General features: G+C 41.8%; 2 protein-coding genes across 3 annotated transcripts in view; one reads left to right on the forward strand and one right to left on the reverse strand.

The window, feature by feature from the left end:
• The window catches only part of VIPAS39 (VPS33B interacting protein, apical-basolateral polarity regulator, spe-39 homolog), a 28,245-nt gene extending 13,978 nt beyond the window's left edge, over nt 1–14,267 (reverse strand). Inside the window, exons 1-11 of the mRNA XM_069465165.1 lie at nt 14,195–14,267; nt 11,153–11,245; nt 10,434–10,536; nt 8,441–8,587; nt 6,627–6,665; nt 6,201–6,265; nt 5,422–5,478; nt 2,519–2,611; nt 2,163–2,196; nt 1,589–1,691; nt 502–529 (exon numbers count right to left, since the gene is read on the reverse strand). Of these exons, the coding sequence (XP_069321266.1) occupies nt 502–529; nt 1,589–1,691; nt 2,163–2,196; nt 2,519–2,611; nt 5,422–5,478; nt 6,201–6,265; nt 6,627–6,665; nt 8,441–8,587; nt 10,434–10,536; nt 11,153–11,245 (762 nt within the window). The 5' untranslated portion in view covers nt 14,195–14,267. The remainder of the gene's footprint in view (nt 1–501; nt 530–1,588; nt 1,692–2,162; nt 2,197–2,518; nt 2,612–5,421; nt 5,479–6,200; nt 6,266–6,626; nt 6,666–8,440; nt 8,588–10,433; nt 10,537–11,152; nt 11,246–14,194) is intronic.
• Nucleotides 14,268–14,572: 305 nt separating this feature from the next.
• AHSA1 (activator of HSP90 ATPase activity 1) lies at nt 14,573–23,129 on the forward strand. Of its 2 annotated transcripts, none has more exons than XM_069465167.1 (9): nt 14,573–14,679; nt 16,293–16,483; nt 18,177–18,259; nt 18,659–18,776; nt 20,493–20,581; nt 21,600–21,728; nt 22,187–22,288; nt 22,567–22,618; nt 22,739–23,129. In XM_069465167.1, the coding sequence occupies exons 4-9, from the start codon at nt 18,710–18,712 to the stop codon at nt 22,909–22,911; spliced, it is 612 nt and encodes a 203-aa protein (XP_069321268.1). In that variant the 5' UTR covers nt 14,573–14,679; nt 16,293–16,483; nt 18,177–18,259; nt 18,659–18,709; the 3' UTR covers nt 22,912–23,129. The 2 variants fall into 2 exon arrangements, with proteins under 2 accessions (XP_069321268.1, XP_069321267.1); XM_069465166.1 differs by lacking the exon at nt 14,573–14,679 and adding an exon at nt 14,734–14,965.
• Nucleotides 23,130–23,338: the final 209 nt, after the last annotated feature.

Here is a 23,338-nt window from a genome sequence, read left to right on the forward strand (position 1 = left end):
AAATTTCAGATTTATTCTTGTATTCTAGAAGTTGATTCTACGATTGTGAAAATCTGCCAAAAATCAATTTTAACACTTGGCTATTGAACTCTCAGCCAAAACGAGTATTAGATGTACCACCAACCTGACCTATCTTCCTTCTTGACCTATATCTAGTTTTTTATCCTCTTAGCTTTCAATATTTTCTTTAGTTGGAAGCCAAAACCCAAAAGCTCCTATAAACCAGGACTTGAAAACAGCTAAAAAACATGTTACAAACTGATCAGGCCAGTTTTCACACATTTAGTTTTCAAAAAACTTATTCGTAAGCCCAACCGAAAGAGCATATAAAAAGAAACAATAGATCTTTTGGGTAAGTTTTCAGGTTTTCCAGATGCCTCTCTCTTCTGTATATGATCAATATCCAGGGAAATAGTTCAATCAGTCTCGGATCTTGGAGGCTGGGTTTTGGCTTAGATTTCTGTTAAATAGGTCCCCAACTGAAACAAAGGCCACACTTACCGCAAGCTCTTCTGTTCTATCTAGGAACCTGGGAAGAAGCAGAAGGGAGCAGGGCATTTTTATCTATTGATGTGTGGCAGTATAACCTCATGAAATAGGGTGCTTGCTCTAGGAGAGACAATTTAAACGCGTTTCCCTCTATACACAAGATAAATGGTGGGTCAGATATCACTGTTCCCCTGTTCTTTCCAGCTGAATGAAAAGCAAGGACAGGCAGGCATTGCAGGACACTAATAACTTTGTAATGTTAACAGGTCTGACAGAAAGGACTCAGAGACTCCACAAAACCTACTCTAGCCCACAGAAACCTTATTTTTGTTTTTTAAAGATTAAAGCACTCTTTTCTGTCAATACAATCTTCCAGAGGTCCAACCTTTTTCCTGACATTGAAGAAAGAACATAACATTTCAATCCAAAAGTGGGAAATAGTTCCCACTCGTTGGAATGAGATAGGGAAGGAAAACGTGATAGAGGTTCCCCCCACCCACCTCTGCCCCCAGCAGATATGCCTACTTCTCACCTATCAGAATCCTGCCTAGCCTCACAGGCCCAACTCAAATCCTAACCACTTCCATGAGGTTTTTCTCAGGTATCCCGACTGAAAATTTTTTTTCTCCTCCACTGTATTTCTCACTGGTATCACTTGGAATCAAGTAAAAAAGGTACCTTTATTTTAGATCTTTTATAAGAAAATGCCTAACAAATTGACCAATACCACAGACTAGGCATTATGCTAAGTGAAATGCCCTCTTTCCATCTTCATAATGACCCTGTGTGGTAGGTAACATCATCTCCATTTTACAGATGTGGGAATTGAGAAGAGGTTTGATAACTTGCTCAAGGTCACTCCATGAACTAAGTGGTAGAGCCAGTCAGTATGCAACCCAAGTGTGTTTGACTCTAGAGCCTGGTCCTTAACTACCCTGCTATACTGTCACCTTATGATAGGTTCTGATGTATTGTTAGTAATCTCAACATCTTGTCTTGTAAGTGTTTCCAGAAAAAACACGAGTATCTTCAATCCCTGTGTATTCCCCAGAGTGCTTTGAAGAAAGTACTTAAACTTGACAGACCAATCAGTTCTTACCTGAAGAGGTCTAAAAGCAGCTTTTGATCCCCTATTTCCTTAAGGAAGTGAATAAGATGTCTCAGGGCAACCTGTCGCACCTCCAGCTCTCGGAAGAGGATCTCTGGCAGGCAGGAATTAGGTTGAGAAAGAATGAAGCTTATTAGTCAAGTGTGAAATTGGTCTTCCTTCTTATACATTGCAAACATTCTCTCATCAAAGCCTAGCAGAATCTAAGAAGGGTTTACCCCTATGTTTCAACCCACCATCAAGACACTCTATGGTCCAGGGCAACTCATGGCCACTGAGTCAGCTTTTTAGTTCTCACCAAACCAAACAGTAGGCACTTCGCATGGACTCTGAATTCCTCAAACCAACAGAATCATCTGTCTGTACAATAAATAGAGGGGACTTTGTAGTTATTATAATCATCACCCTAAATGATGTGGCGTCTACTGTGAAGTCTCAGGCCACCCCCGCTGTCTCTGAAATACACTTGATACTGGTGAATTCTGGTATGAAAGCCACATGCCATTCTCCCCTCAAATGTGGCAGACACTTTGCTGACCAGAGATTTCCCTCAAACCATGCTCACCTTTGCACAGTGTCCTCTTCAGGAAAATCAGAACCTATAGGAAAAGAGAACAAAGAATGTGCAAACTTTCGAACACAAAGCCCTGCCCTGAGCACCTGATGTCTAGGAAGAAGGCCAGCAACTCATTAAGAATCTTTACAGATACAGACAGTAGATCTTTCCCTGTGATGAAAGGAGAGATAACAGACACCTGGAACTAAGCTATGTCTTAGGAGTCCACATGCTTGTGGCCATACTGGCTGAGAGACATTTCCCTCTGAGAGAGACTGCTCTCACATCTGTCCTCCCTCAGATTGGATTTTCGGAAACTAATGAAAACAATAATTAAACAAACAACAACAAAACCTGTAACTCACTGCAGTAATGACGTTTCCATCATGCATGCTTACTGCCTCTTCTAGGAGTTGAAGCTTGTCCTGTAAGGAGCGGAATCTTTCTAATGAGCAGACCTGGCAGAGTAACAACAGAGTTAGTGTGTGAGGAAGAAGACAATTTTCTATATTCCTTTGTCACTGTTTACTGAAGAATGGGCAAAAATGAAGGAAAATATCTCCAAGGAGAGCCTCTGTATTTTTACAATATGGTCCCCAGTACTCTGAGACAGTAGGTTCCCACCACACTCTATTTCAGCCTGATGCCTTACAAGATGCTAATGTCCTAAAGTTTTGACAAAGTCAACAGAGAGATCACGTGTTCTTTTTTTTTTTTTTTTTTTTAGGTATAATTTACATACAGTAAAATCCACCCTATTTAAGTGCATAGTTCAGTGAGTGTTTTGAGTTTTTTGAGACAGGGTCTCACTCTGTTGTCCAGGCTGGAGTACAGCAGCACAAACATAGCTGACTGCAACCTCTGAACTCCTAGGTTCAAGTGATCCTCTTGCCTCAGCCACTTGAGTAACTAGGACTATGGGCACACACCACCATACCTGGCTAATTTTTTTTATTTTTTGTAGAGACAGGGTCTTGCTATGCTGCCCAGGCTTGTCTCAAACTCCTGGCCTCAGCAATTCCCCTGCCTCAGCCTCCCAAAGGGTTAGGATTACAGGCCTAAGCCACCATGCCCAGCCTGGTTCAGTGAGTTTTGACAAGTACATACATCCATGTAACCACTACCACAACAAAGACACAGAACACTTCCCTCATCCCAAAATTAATGCCTGTCTACTGTGACATTAATGCCCTCCCTCCATCACCATTTCTTGGCAACCACTCATCTGTTTTCAGACACTATAATTTTGCCTTTTCTAGAAGTTTATTAAAATGAGGTCATACAATACATACTCTTCTGTAACTCTTTCACTCAACAGCATGTTTCTAAGATAAAATCGTGTGTTGCAATGACTATCAGTTTGTTCCTATTTATTGCCAAGTTGTTTTTCACTTTATGGATATACTGCAGTTTATCCCTTTATCTGCTGATGGACAGTGGGTAGTTTTCACTTTTGGGGCTTTTATGAATAAACCTTCTATGAACATCTGTATACAACTCTTTGTATGGACATATGTTTTAATTCATCTCAGATTGTAAATTATCTAGGAGAGAAATTGCTGGGTTATACAATAAGTATATGTTTAACTTTATAAGAAACTGCCAGACTGTGTTTCAATGTAGTTTAACCATTTTACATTCCCACCAGCAGTGAATGAGAGTCCATTTCCTCCACATCCTTCCAACACTTGGTACCATCCGTCTTTTTAAATTCAGCCATTCTAGTGACCGTATACTAGTATCTCATGGTTTTAATTCACATTTTCTTGATAACTATAACATTAAGTATCTTTTCAAGTGCTTATTGCCCATTCATATATATTCTTTTGTGATATGTCTGGTCAAATGTTGTGCCTATATTTTATTAGATTATCTCTCTTCTTATCACTGAGCTATAAGAGTTCTATATATATTCTGGATAAAAGTCCGTTATAATGGATGTGTTTTACAACCATCTTCTCCAAGCTATGGTGGTATTTTCATGGTTTTAACAGTGCTTTAAAAAGTTTTTAATTTTGATGAAGTCTATTTCATCAATTTTTTCTTTTAAAGTTCATGCTTTTTGTTTCCTAGGTAATAAATCTTTGCGTATATCAAGATCACAAAGATTTTCACCTACATTTTCTTCTAGAAGTTTTAGGTTTAGCACTTATTTACATTTAGGTCTATGATCCATTACTTATTATGATCATTTTCAATTCTCCCAAAATTGTTCTATACATTCAATGTAATCCCAATCAAAATCTCAGTAGCTCTACTGTAGACACTAAAAAGCTAATACTAAAATCTATATGGAAATATAAAGGATCTAGAATAGCCAAAACAATTTTGGAAGAACAAAGTTGAAGGTTGAAAGCTTCAACAAAGTTGAAGTTACCTGATTTCAAGATTTGCCATAAAGCTACAATAACCAAGACTATGGTATTGGCATAAGGCTAGACAAAGATTTCTATCAATGAACTGGAATAGAGAGTCCAGAAATAGGCCTACACATATAGGGTCACTTCATTTTCAACAAAGGCTCCAGATAATCCAATGGGGGAAAGGATAATCTTTTCAATAAATAGTGCTGGAACAAATGGATATCCACATGGAAAAAAAAAACGAACCTCAACTCTTACATCGCACCACAGACAAAATTAACTCACAATGAATCATAAATATAAAAGATATAATCCTAAACACAAAGTTTTTAAACATAAAATCCTAAACATTAAAAAGATTACTCTAACTTGTAAATGTACTTTCCCTCTCATGCATCATTCCTTGCCTACTACCCTATCAAAGCAACACTAAACCCTGGGGAACCAGAAATTCTGCAACTGACTTTTAGCTTCAGTGTACGTATTTTCCTCCTGAAAATCACTTCATTTAACAAATGGGAACGGAAGAGAGAAGTCAAGAAATCCTTCCTAGCTGGGCACAATGGCTCACACCTGTAACTCTAGCACTTTGGAAGGCTGAGGCAGGAGGATTGCTTGAGGCCAGGAATTTGAGACCAGCCTGAGCAACACAGTGAAACCCTGTCTCTATAAAAAACAGAAAATTAGCTGGGCGTGGTGGCGCACACCTGCAGGCCTAGCTACTCGGGAGACTGAGGCAGGAGGATGGCTTGAGCCAGGGAGTTCAGGTTGCAGTAAGCTATGATGATGCCAGTGAACCTGTCTCATTAAAAAAAAAAAAAAAGAAAAAAGAAATCTTTCCTGTGGGAACAAACTTCCCAACTTCCCAAAGAATCCCACAAGAATTCTCTCTCCAGAGACCTTACCTTGCCTTTCCGGAGGCGTCGCACTGTATCACTGGGGCTCCAGTCATTGCTATAATCCTAGAATATTAGCAACACATGAATCTCAGGAAGTTAAGGGATCAGAATTATCAGTGTACCAGCTCCTCATCTCAAACTCAATAGTCTTAGTGCCTAAGGGGGAAATATTTTGTGGGAGGAAATGGAAAAAAAATGAAGAACTGAAATGGCCTTGTTTTGAGTTTCTGAAGGAACTATAGCAGGGACAATACATACAAGAGGAGATCAATAAAAGAGTGATGAATCCATTGGCAAAATCAATAGCCCCATGCCTACTGGTTCAGAATTCAACCTCTAGATGTGACTAGAGTCACATTTTAGGATCCTAATAATTAATGCCTTTGGCCAACACAAGGAGAAAGAGAGACATTTAAGATATGTTTCTTTTCTGACCTTAGGATATGGTTTCTTCCTTATGAATCAATTTGCTCTTTTATATGCTTCATGGGAATATGAGCTCCACCAAGCTTCCAGACTGCAGTGATGGTCATTGAGTTTTAAAATACAGCCTTCAAAAGGCCGTATTTTGAGTATATTTTTGGGTATTTTGAATAATGGGTAAATGAAATATGGTAAGACTGAGTACTCCAGGCAAGCCCTAATGTTTAGAAACCCAGTTTTCTTATCTATAAAAGGGGGTTTAAAAAAATACCTTCTCAAAGGGTTGAGAAAAACAAGCAAGGTAATACGTCAAGGTATTTTATGCTATGTCAAGTGTCACACTACTGCATGCTATAACTCACCCTATACTCCCCCTTGGGTCTTCCCAGCTCTGGAGCATAGGTTTTGGCAGGTGTGTCTGACAGAGCTGAAAAAGAACAGGCAGCTGGTTCAGAATGGCACTGTGAGTCCTGCTTCTTGTCATTCCTTGCCTTTACTGCTTCCTTCTCACATACCTTTTATTTTACTTTGGGGCTCCCAAGGTATCTTTATGGCCAAAAGTAGATTTCCATTCTTTTCCAAAGACAGCATCCCTAGAAGTCACCCTTGCCCCTGTAGCTAGAATGATTTTACCTCCTCCTTACTCAGTATTCTCTAATAATGATAGTAGATTCAGAAGAAAGTTTATCTAGCTACCTAATTACCACCTGTTCCCATGTCTCCCCAGACTGTGCCCCAGATCAGTAACATATCTCACAGCAATCAAGAGAAGAGGGTCCAATGCCTACCATCAGAAAGGGACTGGAAACTTCCAGGTCTAGTTCTACCTGAAGGCAAAGAACACAAGAGGGAAGAAAGAGGTCAACAGTTCAAGTTAGAGCCATTCAGACTTGGTTAAGGACACAGTGTACATATAACCTTATTAAGCAATATGAGAATTTAAAGCTTAAAAAGCTTTTATTCAACTTCAGAAATCTAAGGTCCTATTAAAAAGGGCAAGGAGAAAATTTAATTATGGTAAAATATACATAAAATTTACCATTTTTAAGTGTATAATTCAGTGGCATTAAGTAAATTCACATTGTTGTACAACTATCACCACTATCCATCTATAGAACTTTTTCATCATCTAAAACTGAGACTCTATGTCCATTAAACAATAACTCTCCATTCCCTCGTACCAGACTTTGGTAAACACCATTCTACTTTTTGTCTCTATGAATCTGACTATTCTAGGTATTTTATATAAATGGTGTCATATAGTATTTGTCCATTTGTGCCTTTATTTTATTTAGCATAATGTCTTAAATGTTTATCCATGTTGTGGCATCAGAATATCATTCTTTTAAGGCTGAATAATATTCCACTGCATGTATATACATTTTGTTTATCCATTCATCCATCAATGGATATTTGGGTTGTTTCCATCTTCTGACTATTGTGAATAATACCATATGAACGCTGGTGTACAAATATCTGTTCAAGTCCCTGCTTTAAATTGTTTTTGTTATATATCTACAAGTGAAACTGCTGGATTATATGGTAATTCTGTGTTTAATTTCTTTGAGGAACTGGTATATTATCTTTCACAATGGCTGCATCATTCTACATTTCCACCAGCAATGCACAAGGGGTACGGAGGAATTTTGATCTAGGCAAATTTCTTCAGTACCTGTCAAAGGGTTAATGTCAATTTTGTTCATCATGCTCTAGAAATACAGTCCAACCCTTCTTAATTTCTCTCATTTCTCCCATTCCTAATATCCAGCTGCCACATCCAATGCTAATTCTTTACCCTTCAATAATCTTTTTCTTCTAGAGTAAATGAAGATTATAGGCTGGGTGCGCTGGTTAAGCCTATAATCCTAGCACTCTGTAATCCTAGCCAAGGCAGGAGGATCACTTGAGCTCAGGAGTTCGACACCAATCTGAGCAAAAGCGAGACCCCATCTCTACTAAAAACAGAAAAATTAGCCAGGTGTGGTGGCATGTGCCTATAGTCCCAGCTACTTGGGAGGCTGAGGCAGTAGGATCACTTGGGCCCAGGAGTTTGAGGTTGCAGTGAGCTAGGCTGATGCCATAGCACACTACCTAGGGTGATAGAGTAAGACTCTGTCAAAAAAAAAAAAAAGGAATCAGAAAATCTTTTTTTAAAAAGAAATAGTAAATTTTAAAAAATAAAAAAAAAAAAGGCTGGGCGCGGTGGCTCACGCCTGTAATCCTAGCACTCTGGGAGGCCGAGGCGGGTGGATCGCTCAAGGTCAGGAGTTCGAGACCAGCCTGAGCAAGAGTGAGACCCCGTCTCTACTAAAAATAGAAAGAAATTATATGGACAACTAAAATATATATATACAAAAAATTAGCCGGGCATGGTGGTGCATGCCTGTAGTCCCAGCTACTCGGGAGGTTGAGGCAGGAGGATCGCTTGAGCCCAGGAGTTGAGGTTGCTGTGAGCTAGGCTGAAGCCACGGCACTCACTCTAGCCCGGGCAACAGAGTGAGACTCTGTCTCAAAAAAAAAAAAAAAAGAAAATTATAGCCTCAGCATTTTTATGAAGAAAGAGAAGGAAGACTTCCCTATCCCTTTAACCATCACTCTTTACCTCTAAAAAAGCTGCTCAAGGAGTAGGTAGAAGTAGGTTTGGGTAGTTGTGCATAGGAGGAGAAGCTGTTTCGGCTCTTTAGCTGCTCACGCCCCTCATGGGTTGACCCACTATTACCAGCAGTTTCTTTGATGGACCATGAGATACCTGTGAGACAATAAGAACTGTATTAGTAATTCTCATCCACAAAAAAATCCTTGACATCTAACATTCAACAAACTCTAAAACCTTTTCACCAGAAGCCCTGGTCCCTTGGCCAACATGAGGTGGGAAGAAAAGATAGAATCAAATAGACTAATCAGCAGAAAAATGGGCAAAGGACATGAATACATGGATCATGGAAAAGACAATCCAAATGGGTCTCAGACATATGAAAAGATGCTCAACCCCATTCTCAATAATAGTATTACAAATTAGTGTTCGTTTTGGCAGCACATATATTAAAATTGGAGCGATACAGAGAAGATTAGCAAAAAAGAAAAGAGCATTACAAATTAAAAGTACAATGGGAAATCATTCATCCCTATAAAATGAAAAAAGATTCAAAAGCTTAATAATAACCTGTGTTGGCAAGATTTTGGGGAAACAGGAACCCTCCTACATTGCTGTTAGGAGTACAAATTGGTATAATGCCGTGGAGGGCAATTTGGCAAAGCTATCCAATACAGACAGTAATTCTACTTAAAGGACTGATCTTTCATTTACTCATCTATGGTCAGAATATAAAGCCATTGATAGAAATATTAACAATAAAATATTGGAAACCATCTAAACTTCATCAATAGTGGACTGGTTAAGCAAATCATGGTACATCCATACAATGTAGTATGTTGCTACCTCAAAAAAAGAGAATGAGAAAGCTTTTTACATACTGATATGGAAAGATCTCCAAGCTTTATTATTACATAAAAACAGCAAAGTATATGCAACCTCTTGTGTAAAGAAGGGAGTAAGAATATATATTCCTATGTGCATTTCCAAATGCAAAAAGAATATTTAGAGGACACAAAGGAACCAAGCAACAGCAGTTATATATTGGGATGGCAGGGACTGAGAACTGAGAAGATTCCTAACTGTGGAAGGGAAACTTTTCACTGTATACTTTTAATACTTTTTCGATTTTTAAATCATATCATGGTATTTTCTATCCAAAAAAAAAAAAAACCTTTTGGCCCAGCATGGTAGCTCACGCCTATAATCCCAGCACTTTGAGAGGCAGAGGTGGGAGGATCACTTGAGGCCAAGAGTTTGAGACCAGCCTGGGCAACACAGAGAGACCCTGTCCCTACAAAAAATAAATTAATACAGCATAGTGGTGTGAGCCTGTAGTCCTAACTACTTGCCAGGTTGAGGCAGGAGGATCTCCTGAGCCCAGGAGTTCGAGGGTGCAGTGAGCTAAGATCGTGCTGCTATTGCACTCCAGCCTAGGCAACAGAGCAAGACCCTATCCCTTAAAAAAAAAAAAAAAAAAAAAAAAAAAACCAAAAAACCAGCTTAAAAATCAGATGGACTCTTCATCTGCAAGGTGTTAAGTGGTATTATAGAACAGCTAGGCAGTTAGACTTTATGGCTAAAGAAGTCAGTTTTGCCAACCAGTTACAAGTATTTAAGTTAGCAGTTTCCAAATATGACTACACATTAGAATTACCTGCAGTACTTATTAAAAATTGAGGACCCCCCCCCCCAAGAACTACTGAAAAGAATCTCTGGGGTAAAGCCCAGGAATCTGTAATTTTAACAAGCACCTGAAATGAGACTGAAATAGCCAGCCAAGCATTAGCCCTAGGAGAGCAGACCTAGATAGTCATATGGAATCTACTGCTATATTTCCCCAAGTATCCTCCCGGGGTTAAATTTCCAGATGTATGCTCATCTGAAAATAGTCTTATCTCATTCCCTTTCCTGACTAGCACTGAGGAGACAGACAAGTGGAGTATCCGTTAGTGACAAGAACCCTGAATACAAATCCCCTCCTAGTGCCTCTTCTACTTACTTCCCACAGGTTCCCCACTCCAGCTGACTCGCTCCAGGTCGTCATCATCATCATCATCCACGAAATCTCGAAGGCTATTCACTGCCCGCTTGGACTCCTTTAACTGCAGAGGGACATAGGCAGGGTGCTCAAGCAATCATCACTTCCCACCACACTCTTTGACAACCAAGAGGCTGAGGAATTGGGACTTGAAGATGGCCAATACTTTTACCCTCTGCAACCTAAAGCCTAGCCTACTAGATATTTTAGCCAACACTATAGTCCAGTGGCAAAAGAGGGAAGAATCGAAGGTACTTTCAAGTTCTAATCATGTTCCTGAAAATGACTTGCTAGGTAAACCTGAGTGAATTTATGCACCTCTCCAAAAATGAGTCTGTTTCTCCATTTTAAAATAAATACAATAAAGACGATTCTTCCAATCCAGTTCATCTTTCAAAAATAAAAAATTATATCACATGAATAAAAGATTTGGGGTTCTTGAAAAAATAATGAAAGGAATGAATCATCATAAGAAAGGCAGAGAGTCGGTTTTTACAATCCTTCTGGCTCTTCCCTGAGGGCTTTTCTCCATGAAGGCTTTTCTAAAGATCTGACCCCATACATTTCTGAGCCTAACGGAGACATGGTCAAAAGCCAGGTTACCCAAGATCCAAGGGGAAGGGATTTTAGAACACTGTGGAGGAGGGTATGACCTTCAGCAATTGTTTGTGGAAACTGACCTGTGAGAGCTCATCATCTTCGTCATCAAAGGTGAAAGCCTTGAACTTGGAGCTGTTCCAATACTCCTCCTCATCACCCTTTGTCCGATTCATCTAGAGTGAGAGGAAAACAGATAAAAGTCCCTTTCTGGGTCTCCTGTAGAAGAGCTCCAAAAGCTATAGGTTCCGTCACTACTAACTGCTCCCAGAAATCAGAAATATAGAAAAGAATCTGGTAAAATGAATATTGAACCTGAAACATAAATCAGATCCTTGGGTCTCCAACTGATCGAATCATACTTTTGATGCTCTAACTACCCAGAAGCAATCATTTGTGCCTAAAGCATCTACTTTGTTTAAGGCATTCACTCTCTTAGATGCTGTAAGGGATATAAAAAAGTGCAAGACACGATCCCTCTCCTGAAGGACCCTACAACAGCGCTGGAGTATTCAGCATAGGTAGGTATAAAAGCAACAGTACAAGGCAGGCAAATATTATAAGAAACCATCACAAACTTTGCTAAATACATAAAGATCAATCAAAGCATGCACCAAAGAGACAAAAACTGCATGGATGTACTCAACAAATATCTACTGAGCATCATCTCTGAGGTACCATTCTAGGCTCTGGGAATACTCCAGTGAATAAAATGGACAAATATCTTATTTTTATGTATGCTTTTTATATGCCTGAAAGAACGAAAGCAAAGCAATCAAAAGGAGAATTATCTTGCCTGTATCTTTAAATCATGATTATTTTATTAAAGTGTTGGCCAAAATTTAGGAAATGAGAGCATGGCAAAAAAATAAATGAAAGTATATAAAGAATTAGTTAAAAGACCACAAGGCCCTCTCGTAACTACTCTAAAATTAGATTTCACCCTGCAAAAACAAGTTTTGCCCTAGAATTACTAACTATCAATGCCACCAGGATTAGAATAAAAACTATGGTTTAAGCCAGGAACTAGGTACCAAAACTTTCACAGCACCAAAAATAATTCCAAAGGCTGAACAGCGTCAAATTCTGAAGGATCAATTTGCTTTTCCTTTCATTTCAATAGCATCTTTATCAATAAAAGCTTGAGAAAACACGCATTATGGAAGCCCTGTTGAGGCTTCTGACAGCCCTTAACATACTCTGTCATTTCCTGACTTTGTTTTCAACTCAGGGGATATACGAATGGCAAAGGTATCGTGGGCACTTTCTATTAATATAACACTATCTGGTCCCTTCCCATGCAGATATCACTAATTGATTTATACTGAACCCAGATGTTGCTTAAAAATCCTTTTCTAGATAGTCAAAACCAAATTAAAAAGCTGGCAGACCCAAAGAAATCATCCCTCGTGGTGGTACCAAGCATAGGCATTGTAGTCAGGCAGCCTTGAGTTCAAATCTTGGTTTCTCCCATTCAAGCAAACTGTATAAATGACTTTACTTCTAAGCCTTGGAGAAAATTATACCCTACCTAACACGGTTGCACTGAAGAATAAATAGGTCTCAGGAAAAACTTGTAAAAGTACCTAGCAGAAAGTAAATATCACATGTTGGTTCCTTTTAGTACTGAATAGCTGACATCTTTCTCTTTTGGTTTCTTCATGTGTAAAATGGGCATAACAGACGATCTACCTTACAGAATTTCTATCAAGATTAAGCTAGTTAATACATGTAAAGTGCTTAGTGCCTGATACAAATTAATGCTCAGTATTAACTTTTATTATTAATACATTGTCATAGTACCTTGGAAAAAGCTAAAAAGAAATATTTTTATTTATTTATTTTTATTATTTTTTGTACAAACAGGAGTCTTAGTATGTTGCCCAGGCTGGTCTCAAACTCCGGGCCTCAAGTGATTCTCCCACCTTGGCCTCCCAAAACACTAGGATTACAGGCATGAACCACCATGCCCGGCCAAAAAATTAATACAAACATTCTGAGAGTAGCTACCAATGCTAAAAGTGTGCGCAGAACTTATAAATGTCTCTGGCACACATGCCTGTTCATAAAGCACTTTATCATTCATTTGATCTTCACAACAACTCTGTAATTTAGGCCTGGCAGATTCTACTTCCATTTCACTGATGAGGAAAAGGAGGTACAAAAGCGCTAAATATCAAACGCACCTTGTTAATTGCTCCTCTCCCAGACTATAATCCAGGTTTTCTGGCTCCTAGACCATTTCCGCTAACTTACATGGTCCTTCTAACTACCTATTTTTCACTTTCAGAAAAAGTAGGGCAGAGAATTACTTCACTACAGTAAATATCTACAGATAGGCACAGAATGTGTCTAACAGACCCAATAATCTGCCAGAGGATTTCTGGAATCCTTTTTTTAACCATGCAATGGCAGTGGACACCTGACACCAATCTGTACTTCTAGTGCCAAATGAGAAGCTAGATTTGCCTGAGAAGTAGAGATGATGATTAAATGGCTCTAGAAGTTAGAAAGCTATCAGGTCCAATTTTAAGAGTCACTGAGAAAGGTGCTTCAACATGCTTTAAAACACTTCAGAGGCTTATCTCCTATTTACTGAGAGCCCACAAGGTAGGTTGATAGATCCAAGGCAACAACAGATAACACGTAGGAAAACAGAAGGATCAGCAAAAACCCCACAACCAAGATGCTCCCTGCCTCGGGATACTCAGAAAACCAACTACTGAGAAGTTAGACTGGTTTCAGTTATCACCTCCCAAGCCAGGCCTACATAGGTGAGGCTTGTGAATTGAGACCAGGGAACGTGAGTTAAGCTAGGACGACGCTACGGGCAACCGTCCAGGAAGCCACGGATCTACCACAGTGGCCAGAGCCCGGCCGATCCCTGGAGGAGTGAATGTTCATTCAGAACCAAATGTCCGCTTCTGAACCAAAGGTTAGGGCTCATTCGCAACCCCAACCCCGAGAGTACTCCAGATGCCAAGGGTCGCCCCGACTGGAAGAAGAGAGTCGGCCCTGGGTTGGGGGTGATTGGGGATGCCTCATAGAAGAGGAAAAAAGAATCAAGATGTGGAGAGGCCGTAGTCAGCCAGATACGCGGCCTAAGGAGCTTGGGACACCCTCACCTCTTCCACACCGAGCCCTCCCTCTCAGGACAGCGCCGGCCTCCGCCACCGCTGGACCAGCCTTTCTAGTCAAGCTTTGCGACACAGAGAGGGGGCGGAAGGGAATAGTCTTGGTGCGGCGGTGAGAACGCGAATGAAGAAATAGGCCGCAGGGCGTGCTGGAAGCTGTAGTTTCCTCTGCCCTACTGTCAGGCGCGGCCCGGAGGAGCCACGGGGGCTCCCTGACTACAGCCCCCAGAAACCCTAGCGCACCGCGCTAGGTCATTTCCTTTACTGTCAGAGCGACCTTCCGCGGTTGTCCCGAGGGTCACTTAACAAGACTACAACTCCCAGAAGGCTCAGCAGGGCCAATTTTTGAGTCCAGGAAAACAATGAGACGTGGTCTTTGTTTCCCTGTGGGTGAGAAATGGTCGTGTGAGGGGTTGGGTTTCGGGGCGGATAACCTGAGGGAGCTTGAAGGAATTCTAGAACAAGCGGAACCTACGGTGCGGCGAGTTGGAACGGAAGTACCCGGTGGGAGGAGCCGGAAGTTAAGGCGGGGAGGGGGTGGGGGTGGAGGGAAAAGCAAGCAAGGAGGTGCTTGCGGCCGCTTCTAGTAGTTTCCAGACGCTGCCGGGCAGTTACCACCGAGCGGTCCTCAGGCTGTGGCTGCTGCTGCTCGGGTGCTGGTGGCGGTGCGATAGGAGAGCCGATGGCCAAGTGGGGTGAGGGCGACCCACGCTGGATCGTGGAGGAGCGGGCGGACGCCACCAACGTCAACAACTGGCACTGGTGAGGGCCAGCAAAGCGGGCCTAGATGCGCTGTGGCCGAGCCACGGTTTCGGGGTTCCTGGAACCTTGGCCCGGACAGAGCTGGGGCCGAAGCAGCCATGCCTGGAGGTGGGGATGGGTCCTTCCTGTGGCAGGGCTCCGTAGTCCCAGGCCTCTTCTCCACTCCCGGAGTCACCTGCTCAGTGTTTGAGGGGAGGGAGGTCGACTTGGAGGGATGCAACCCAGAGGAGGGGTTTTGGGAGACAAGAAAATAACTCCTCAGTTGTTGCATCCAGCCTGAGCAGGGAGATGCTTCTTGCACGTGGCCAGAGGAGTCAGGGAGACCCAAACCTCTTTCGATTGTGTAGAGAGCTTGCTGTGGAAGGGTCGGAGAGCTGCAATTCCTATTTTGTGGCTTACAGTGAAATTAAAAGCCAGTTGTAAGGGACCACTGCCTCAGTCTCTATGGCGAGAGAAGGTTTAGAACGTGTTCTGCAGGTGATACCGAAGACGGTGCAGTCTCTTACCCGGAACCATTAAGTTCGTTGTGTTGTAACTCCAGGTTGCCGGGCAATCATGATTTTATAACCTGACCGTTCTTCAAATCCTGCCTTCCTTCGTGAAATCTTCCGGAAGTAATGTTTCCTTATCTTTGAACTCCATTGAACTTTGTTCATACTATGTATATTGTAATTTTGATTTGTTGCAGCTCTTTTTGCTGTTATTTTCTCTTAGTAGTTACTAAGTGTAAAGGCAGATAGTGATTTTTCTTCTCTATATCTCAGCCTGTCTCCTCTCTTGACGTGCACAGAATATTTGACCTAATTTTTGTTACTTTGAAGCCCTGAACTTAAAATGTTTTTTGTGGCCATCTAGAGGGCATAGAATTTGTAGGAAGTTTATAGCAGTCTGAATCCGACAGGTCGGAACACTGTAGTAATGAGGTCAAGGTTATTGGTTTATTCCTTACTGGGCCTTGTAGTCAAATACTGTGTTCAGTGGTCCTGTTGTTCCTGACTTCAGCAACATGTGCACAATTTTCCGCTTGCTCAAACGGGGGCGCTATGTTAAAGTGTCAAGTAATCCCCAGCACCATCATGCTGAGAAAGGAGAGCATAATTTTCTGTTCAGTTTATACCATTCTCTACAGCACTTGTCTTTGTTGACAGTACATGACCCCTTGTCTTCCTAAAAGAACTTGACATGTTTTGTGGACATACTGGAGTGGGACTGAGAGTTGTGTTATTTTCAAACAAAGGCCAGGCCTCCTTTGACCTTGCACCCTCTTGCATAGAACAGTATATCCTCCATTTGACTGCTAATCCTTAGCTTTGTTTGTGTTTTGCAGGACAGAGAGGGATGCTTCAAACTGGTCCACAGATAAGCTGAAAACACTGTTCCTAGCAGTGCAGGTGCAGAATGAAGAAGGCAAGTGTGAGGTGACAGAAGTGAATAAGCTTGATGGAGAGGCATCCATTAACAATCGCAAAGGCAAACTTATCTTCTTTTATGAGTGGAGCATCAAACTAAACTGGACAGGTAAGTCTCAGCTGGGCTGTCAGGGAAGAGATTAACTATATTTTGGGTTGACCTGTTAAGTAGCTGGAGAGAACAGTTTTTGAGGAGTTATGAACTCTTGAAGGGAGAAGGCAGATAGTGAAGGTTTGGAGTCCTTTGTAAAGGAGTACTGGGTGCTGACATTTCTCTCCTACTGATTAAGTGGATTTTTTCTTTCTGGGTCTCGAGTCCTACCAGTGAGGTGGCTGGGCCACTGTATCTCTGGGCCTTGGTCTGTGTTGGAACACATAAGGTGATATTTCCTCATTCTAGCTACATCTGTTTTGTGATTGATTTAAAGGGGGGAGGGAGGTTTTTTAGTCTTGATCCTTTTTTTACTCTCTCCAGTATGAATCTAACAGGTTAGACCACTAGGCTAAAGAGCTTGTGTGTGACTATAATTTGGGGCTGTTTTGTGTATCTTCTGGTTGAATGTCTCTTCTGTATGACATCAGGAAAGAATTCGGGCCATGCAGTTGCCCTACTTGGATGGTCCTGACCCTTGGGAGGCTGAATGTAAAAAGGCACTAAAGCTGCTGTCTGTGTATGGGGCATGGCATGAAATGAATTTGTGCTTTGAGAAACATTTCTCGAGTGAATGGTCATAAAGAGCTGGGAAAGTAGATACATCTTTCCATGATTTTTGTTAGTTTTTTAAAGTGCACCTGAAGCATAGTAGTCTGGAAGGAATCTTAGGTATCATCTTGCCCAGTCCCCTTTTTATAGATTGAGAAACTAAGGCTAGAGACGCGAAGGTAAATGTTGGTTAATTTTAAAATAGTCAGTTCTGCTATAGCTCAGCATAAGTGTTCCCAAAAATCACTGCACCGTGCAAAATTATCAACAAAAACCACAGGGTTTATAGGGAGAATGGGAATAGGGACACAACACCGAAGAACTTCATCAGTGACTTGCTTTTAAAAATATAAGAACTAAAAATTGCTAGCCCAGTTTTATTTTATACATGTGAAATGGTAAAAAAAGAAAAAAAAAATACGTACATATACTACAGTAAACATGGTGCTTTACCATGAAGAAGATCTGAAGTTTACTTGTGAAAGTGGGTATCGGAAGGGGACCTGAGGGCTATGGTGAAGTGGTGGAAGGAGGGTCATCTGCAGTCAGAGCGAATGTTACACTACCAGATGTGGATGGGTGCAGCTTGTAACACATGTGGTGAACTGGGTTTTTTGGAAAATAGATGTTTGAGATATGTTTTATGTGTTCCTGTGCAGCTGGGTGTGGTTTTTTGTGTTCACCTAGTGTTTCTCATGGATGAAATCACACTTGAGCAAATGTGAAATTCTCATTATAATCAAATTATTCCTTGATATATCAATTACAATGGAATACATACTTTCAAAACAAGTGTTCTAGCAAAACTATTGACCTAAATCCTCCTTGATAGAATTCATGCTAGTACCACATCTGTGTAGCTCTCAGTCCCACACCGTAATGACATGGTTGATCTCCACTAACCTGGTGAGGAAAGACATTTTTTCTGAGGTGGGTGGGGTTAGTTGCATCTTGGCATCTGGCATGTGGCGTTCTCTCAGAATAAACAGGATCAGTTCTGCTGTCCACAGGAAGCATAAGTGGAGCAATAGTTAGAGCCCCAGAGCAGAGACCTTCCCTGCAAAGGAGGAGACTAATGACATTGCATTACTTTTGACAGGTACTTCTAAGTCAGGAATACAGTACAAAGGACATGTGGAGATCCCCAATTTGTCCGATGAAAACAACGTGGATGAAGTGGAGGTTTGTGCTTCCTAACTCATCTTCTGATTCCTCCATGTCCTCTTATTCTCAGATTAGAAGAATGACCTATCATTCAAGGTTAATAGCCCAGGCTTGGTCCAAGCATTTAGAACCCCAGTCTGCAGGTGGTTTTCTAGGTATATGGTGCCATTGGAAACTTCCAGAGCAACTTGCACTTATTTATAATTTCTTTGCTTTAGCTAGTAACGTAAAGGGTTCTAACTTTCACCACTGGCAGAGAGGACTCAAAAAGGAACACTAATGGGGATTGTACGAATACCCCAACCCTCGTGCATTTCCTTTGGAAATGTCAGCAGTTATTTGAATGCTCAGCACCCATATTCCATAATGAGGGTGCCCCTCAAGTTATTTACCACCTACTTCTGATCTTTCACTCAGATTAGTGTGAGCCTTGCCAAAGATGAGCCTGACACAAATCTCGTGGCCTTAATGAAGGAAGAAGGGGTGAAACTTCTAAGAGAAGCAATGGGAATTTACATCAGCACCCTCAAAACAGGTATCCCTTGAGTAGTTATATAAGCCTTAAGGAGGTAGTTTTCCACCTGTCAGACTCTGATTAAGGGTCTTGACAATCCTTTCTTTGACAAATGGGTAAAGATTTTGGGGGAGGGGGCTTATTTCATCTTAAAGTCAGTTTATAAGGTCTGAGTAAGGGAAAGATCTAGAGCTGTGTTGTCTGATATGTTGGCTGTTAAGCACTTGAAACGTGAGTAACTAAATTGAGATGTGCTGTGAGTAGAAAATACACAATGGATTTGCTGACTTGGTACAAAAAAACCAATGTAAGATACTAATACTTTTTTAGTATTGATAACATGTTCAAATGATAGTTTGAATGTATTAGGTTAAATGTACTATTAAAATTAATTTCACCTTTTCAAACTGTTGGCTTCAAGCAGTCCTCCCACCTCTGCCTCCTGAGTAGCTGGGATTATAGGTTTATGCCACTGCACCCAGCTTCATTTAACTTCTTAATGTGGCTACTAGAAAATTTAAAATTACATTATTACATTTAAGATCACATTATATTTCTTTTCTTTCTTTCTTTTTTTTTTTTTTAAAGAGTTGGAGTCTTGCTCCATTACCCAGGCTGAAGTACAGTGGCACAATCATAGCTCATTACAGTCTCAAACTCCTGGGCTCAAGTGATCCATCCACCTTAGCATCTGGGATTACAAGTACAAGCCACTGTGCCCAGCTCTGTATTTCTACTGGGCAGTGCTGATCTATCTAAAGACGTGGCATCCCCAGGTTTATTACTTGAGTAGAGTCCTGTACTGTCTTGTTGTCTTCTCTTGATTTCTTTTTTTTTAAAGACAAAATCTTGCTCTGTCACCCAGGATGAACTGCAGTGACAATTGCGGTAGCATCATCATAGCTCACTGCAGCCTCAAACTCCTGGTTTCAAGTGATCCTCCTGCTTCAGCCTCTGGAGCAGCTAGTACTAAAGGTGTGCGCCACCATGCCTAGCTAATTTTTTTCTAGAGACAGGGTCTTGTTATTTTGTCCAGGCTAGTCTCGAACTCCTGGCCTCAAGCAGTCCTTCTGCCTCAGCCTACCAAAGTGCTAGGATTACAGGCATGAGCCACTGTGCCCAGCCTAGGCTATCTTTGCTATGCATTCTCCAGGGATATTTAGATGGTTAAAGTAGAGGTCACTTAAGCTATCCCCTGGGATTCCATTTCTGCCAGTTTATTCTGATCTTGGTGTTTGAGTATATATAATGATTGTGAAAGGGAACCAGCATAGAAGGTAATACCTTTTGTGGGAGACAGGGGACCAGTCCTCCAGTGCTATAACAAGGTGTGGCTGTTTTACAGAGGTAAGGAAGAGTGGAGGGAAGGCACTAAACATGGTATCCATAAGTATTGGGTAGGGTACTCACTCTTGAAGTGTCAAAGTGCCACTTCATTCACTGGCTCTTTTCCATTGTAGACCTCACATGTATTTAACAAGTTGTAATGCTTCCAATTGAGTTGGGGTTTAAGCTTTTTAAAATAATCCCAGTGAACATACTACAGTCAGAAGCATACACTCAGCTACCTGTCTGGCATAGACCAAAGGTTAAAAGTGTAAAATAACATAGTCTTTTCCTTTTCTGGTCATAACCTCATTTTGGGTTAAGGTGGCTGTGTTTGCCAAGCTGTAATGAAGCTCCAGATCTCAGCTGCTAAGAAATAACTTTCATGAGCCGGGCTTTTTATCTTTTCAGAGTTCACCCAGGGCATGATCTTACCCACAGTGAATGGAGAGTCAGTAGACCCGATGGGGCACCCAGCACTGAAACCTGAGGAGCGCAAGGTAAATGGTGATGGGGCGGGAGGCTGCCTGCAAAGGGAGTTGAGATACTGCCTCCTTAGTTCCACATCTCATCTCCTTGCTGATCTAACCTCTGAGCCAGAGCAGTCTATGTTCTGCTCATGGTGCTTTTTTTAGAGTCTGCAATATATAGTCGTTTACTCATCTTCAACCTGGTTTTTATTCATTTTTAGTAGACTCCAGGGCAAATAGAAGCCATTGGGAATTTCAAAGTCTCTTGATTGCATTAACACAGGATGGTCTTCACTTACATAAGTCTTCAGTATTACGTCTCACTGAGGTGTTGATACTTCACTTTGATATTAGAGCTCTAATCAAGTTATCAAGGGTTAGACTTCAGTCATCAAGAAATTAATCTCCCGGCCGGGCGCGGTGGCTCACGCCTGTAATCCTAGCACTCTGGGAGGCCGAGGTGGGCGGATCGTTTGAGCTCAGGAGTTCGAGACCAGCCTGAGCAAGAGCGAGACCCCATCTCTACTAAAAATAGAAAGAAATTATATGGACAGCTAAAAATATATATAGAAAAAATTAGCCGGGCATGGTGGTGCATGCCTGTAGTCCCAGCTACTCGGGAGGCTGAGACAGGAGGATCGCTTGAGCTCAGGAGTTTGAGGTTGCTGTGAGCTAGGCTAACGCCACGGCACTCACTCTAGCCAGGGCAACAAAGCCAGACTCTGTCTCAAAAAAAAAAAAAAAAAAAAGAAATTAATCTCCCATTTGCAGGGTGCACAGATGTTTTATCTAGAGATGGAACTGATTCAGGCTCAGCACTTGGTTTGGAGCCTTGTTGTTTTTTGTCAGCACAGTGAAGGATATTCTGAAAGTGGGGAGAAAATTGTGCTAGCTATTTAAGCATAGAAATGAGAATGAGAGTCTTCCTCCTAGAGTGGTTGGAGGTGAAAATTTTTGTGAGAATGACTGGTAGATCTGTCCCTGAAGCCATGTTGGTTGAGATTGTACCATTACTGTAAACTCTCTATTTTCACTGCCTTTTTCACAGGCCAAGGCTGTTCCTTCAAAAACCCAGGCCAGACCTGTTGGTGTCAAAATCCCCACTTGTAAAATCACCCTTAGAGAAACCTTCCTGACATCACCAGAGGAGCTCTATAGAGTGTTAACCACCCAAGAGGTAAGTAAGATCTTACCCTTCAGGCCGCACGCCATCTGCTGTTGTAGGTGACTTAGGTTATGGGCACACCCCCTCAGCGGCGTGCAGGGGAGGTACTGATGACTGGAACCACGAGGCATTCCTGGTGTAAGTAGAGGCACAAGAAAAACAACCTTGTTCAACCCACTCATTAAAGTGGATTTTCCCTCCCTCTCTTTTTTTTCCTTGTGTTCTAGTTTTGGGTCACGGAAGTGGGACCCACTGAATCAATCTTATTAGAAAAATGGGTCCCAGGTCATGGCATCATGGGTTAAGAAAGAATTACTGATCTGTAGTGGAAGAGAATAGAGGGAGACCCACTGGGCAGAGCGGCATCTTTGGAGATGACAGTTGAGGCATTCAGTCTTCAGCCGGCATTTGTCCCTGGGTCCGACTGAGAACCATGTTATTTTCTCCCTGTGTTTTTCCCGCCCTCACAGCTAGTACAAGCCTTTACCCATGCTCCCGCAATGTTAGAAGCAGACAAAGGCGGGAAGTTTCAGATGGTAGATGGCAATGTCTCCGGGGAATTTACTGATCTGGTGAGTATCTGCTGGCCCTGGACCCAGGTTGTATCCTCTCTCTGGTCAGATGAGTGACATTTCTCCTTTTCTCGGGTCTGTAGGTAAAATTTAAGACTTTAAACTCTTCTGTTAATAAAACCATGTTTTAATTTTCAAAAGAAAGGTGTGATTTGAATTCTCTTGTAAGTAATACTGCACAGATGACAGACTCTGTAGCAAGGGCACATGGCTAATCCTAGCTGGGATTGGGTACGTTGTAAGTCTGTATTATAGACTGAGCTCTTTGTTATTTTTAGGTACCTGAGAAACATATCGTGATGAAGTGGAGGTTTAAATCTTGGCCAGAGGGTAAGCAAGCATATTGGTTTATTGCCGTGACCCCCAGTTTTTCTTTTTGCCCTAGTCTTAACTCCAGATGGAAACCCTGAATCTGAAACTGAAACTGCTCCCCCCTCTGCCTTTCCCCAGGGCACTTTGCCACCATCACCTTGACCTTCATTGATAAGAATGGAGAGACTGAGCTGTGCATGGAAGGCCGAGGCATCCCTGCTCCTGAGGAAGAGCGGACGCGGCAGGGCTGGCAGCGGTACTACTTTGAGGGCATCAAACAGACCTTTGGCTATGGTGCACGCTTATTTTAGGGCTAGCAGCAGGGGGCTTTGGCCTGCCCAACACTTCAGTCCTCGCCTGACTGGGGCTTGTGACTCACAGGATTGCACCATCCCAGCCGCTAACTTGGGGCCGGAGCCCCTTCCCTCCACAAATATACCCTGGGTTTGTGCATGTTTTCTGCTGGGTGGGATCAGAGGGCAAATTCTTTTATGTGTACATACGCTAAATAAACCTAATTTAAAAAACATGCATGTCTGGATCCTGTGCTGATTGGGTGGCTGGTATTCAGAATTCCCTTGGAGGTTTTGAATTCCAAGAAATAGGATGGGTTGGACGGTCTCTCTATTTTGGGTAAGTGTGGACGGTCTCTCTATTTTGGGTAAGTGTAGGTAACTGAGAGGCAGGAAGGGAGCCTGTTTCTCACTACCAGGCATTCCTGAGTTAGTTTCCTTTCTT

This window comes from Eulemur rufifrons, chromosome 2 (assembly GCF_041146395.1).
Source record: "Eulemur rufifrons isolate Redbay chromosome 2, OSU_ERuf_1, whole genome shotgun sequence".
Taxonomy (NCBI): Eukaryota; Metazoa; Chordata; class Mammalia; order Primates; family Lemuridae; genus Eulemur; species Eulemur rufifrons.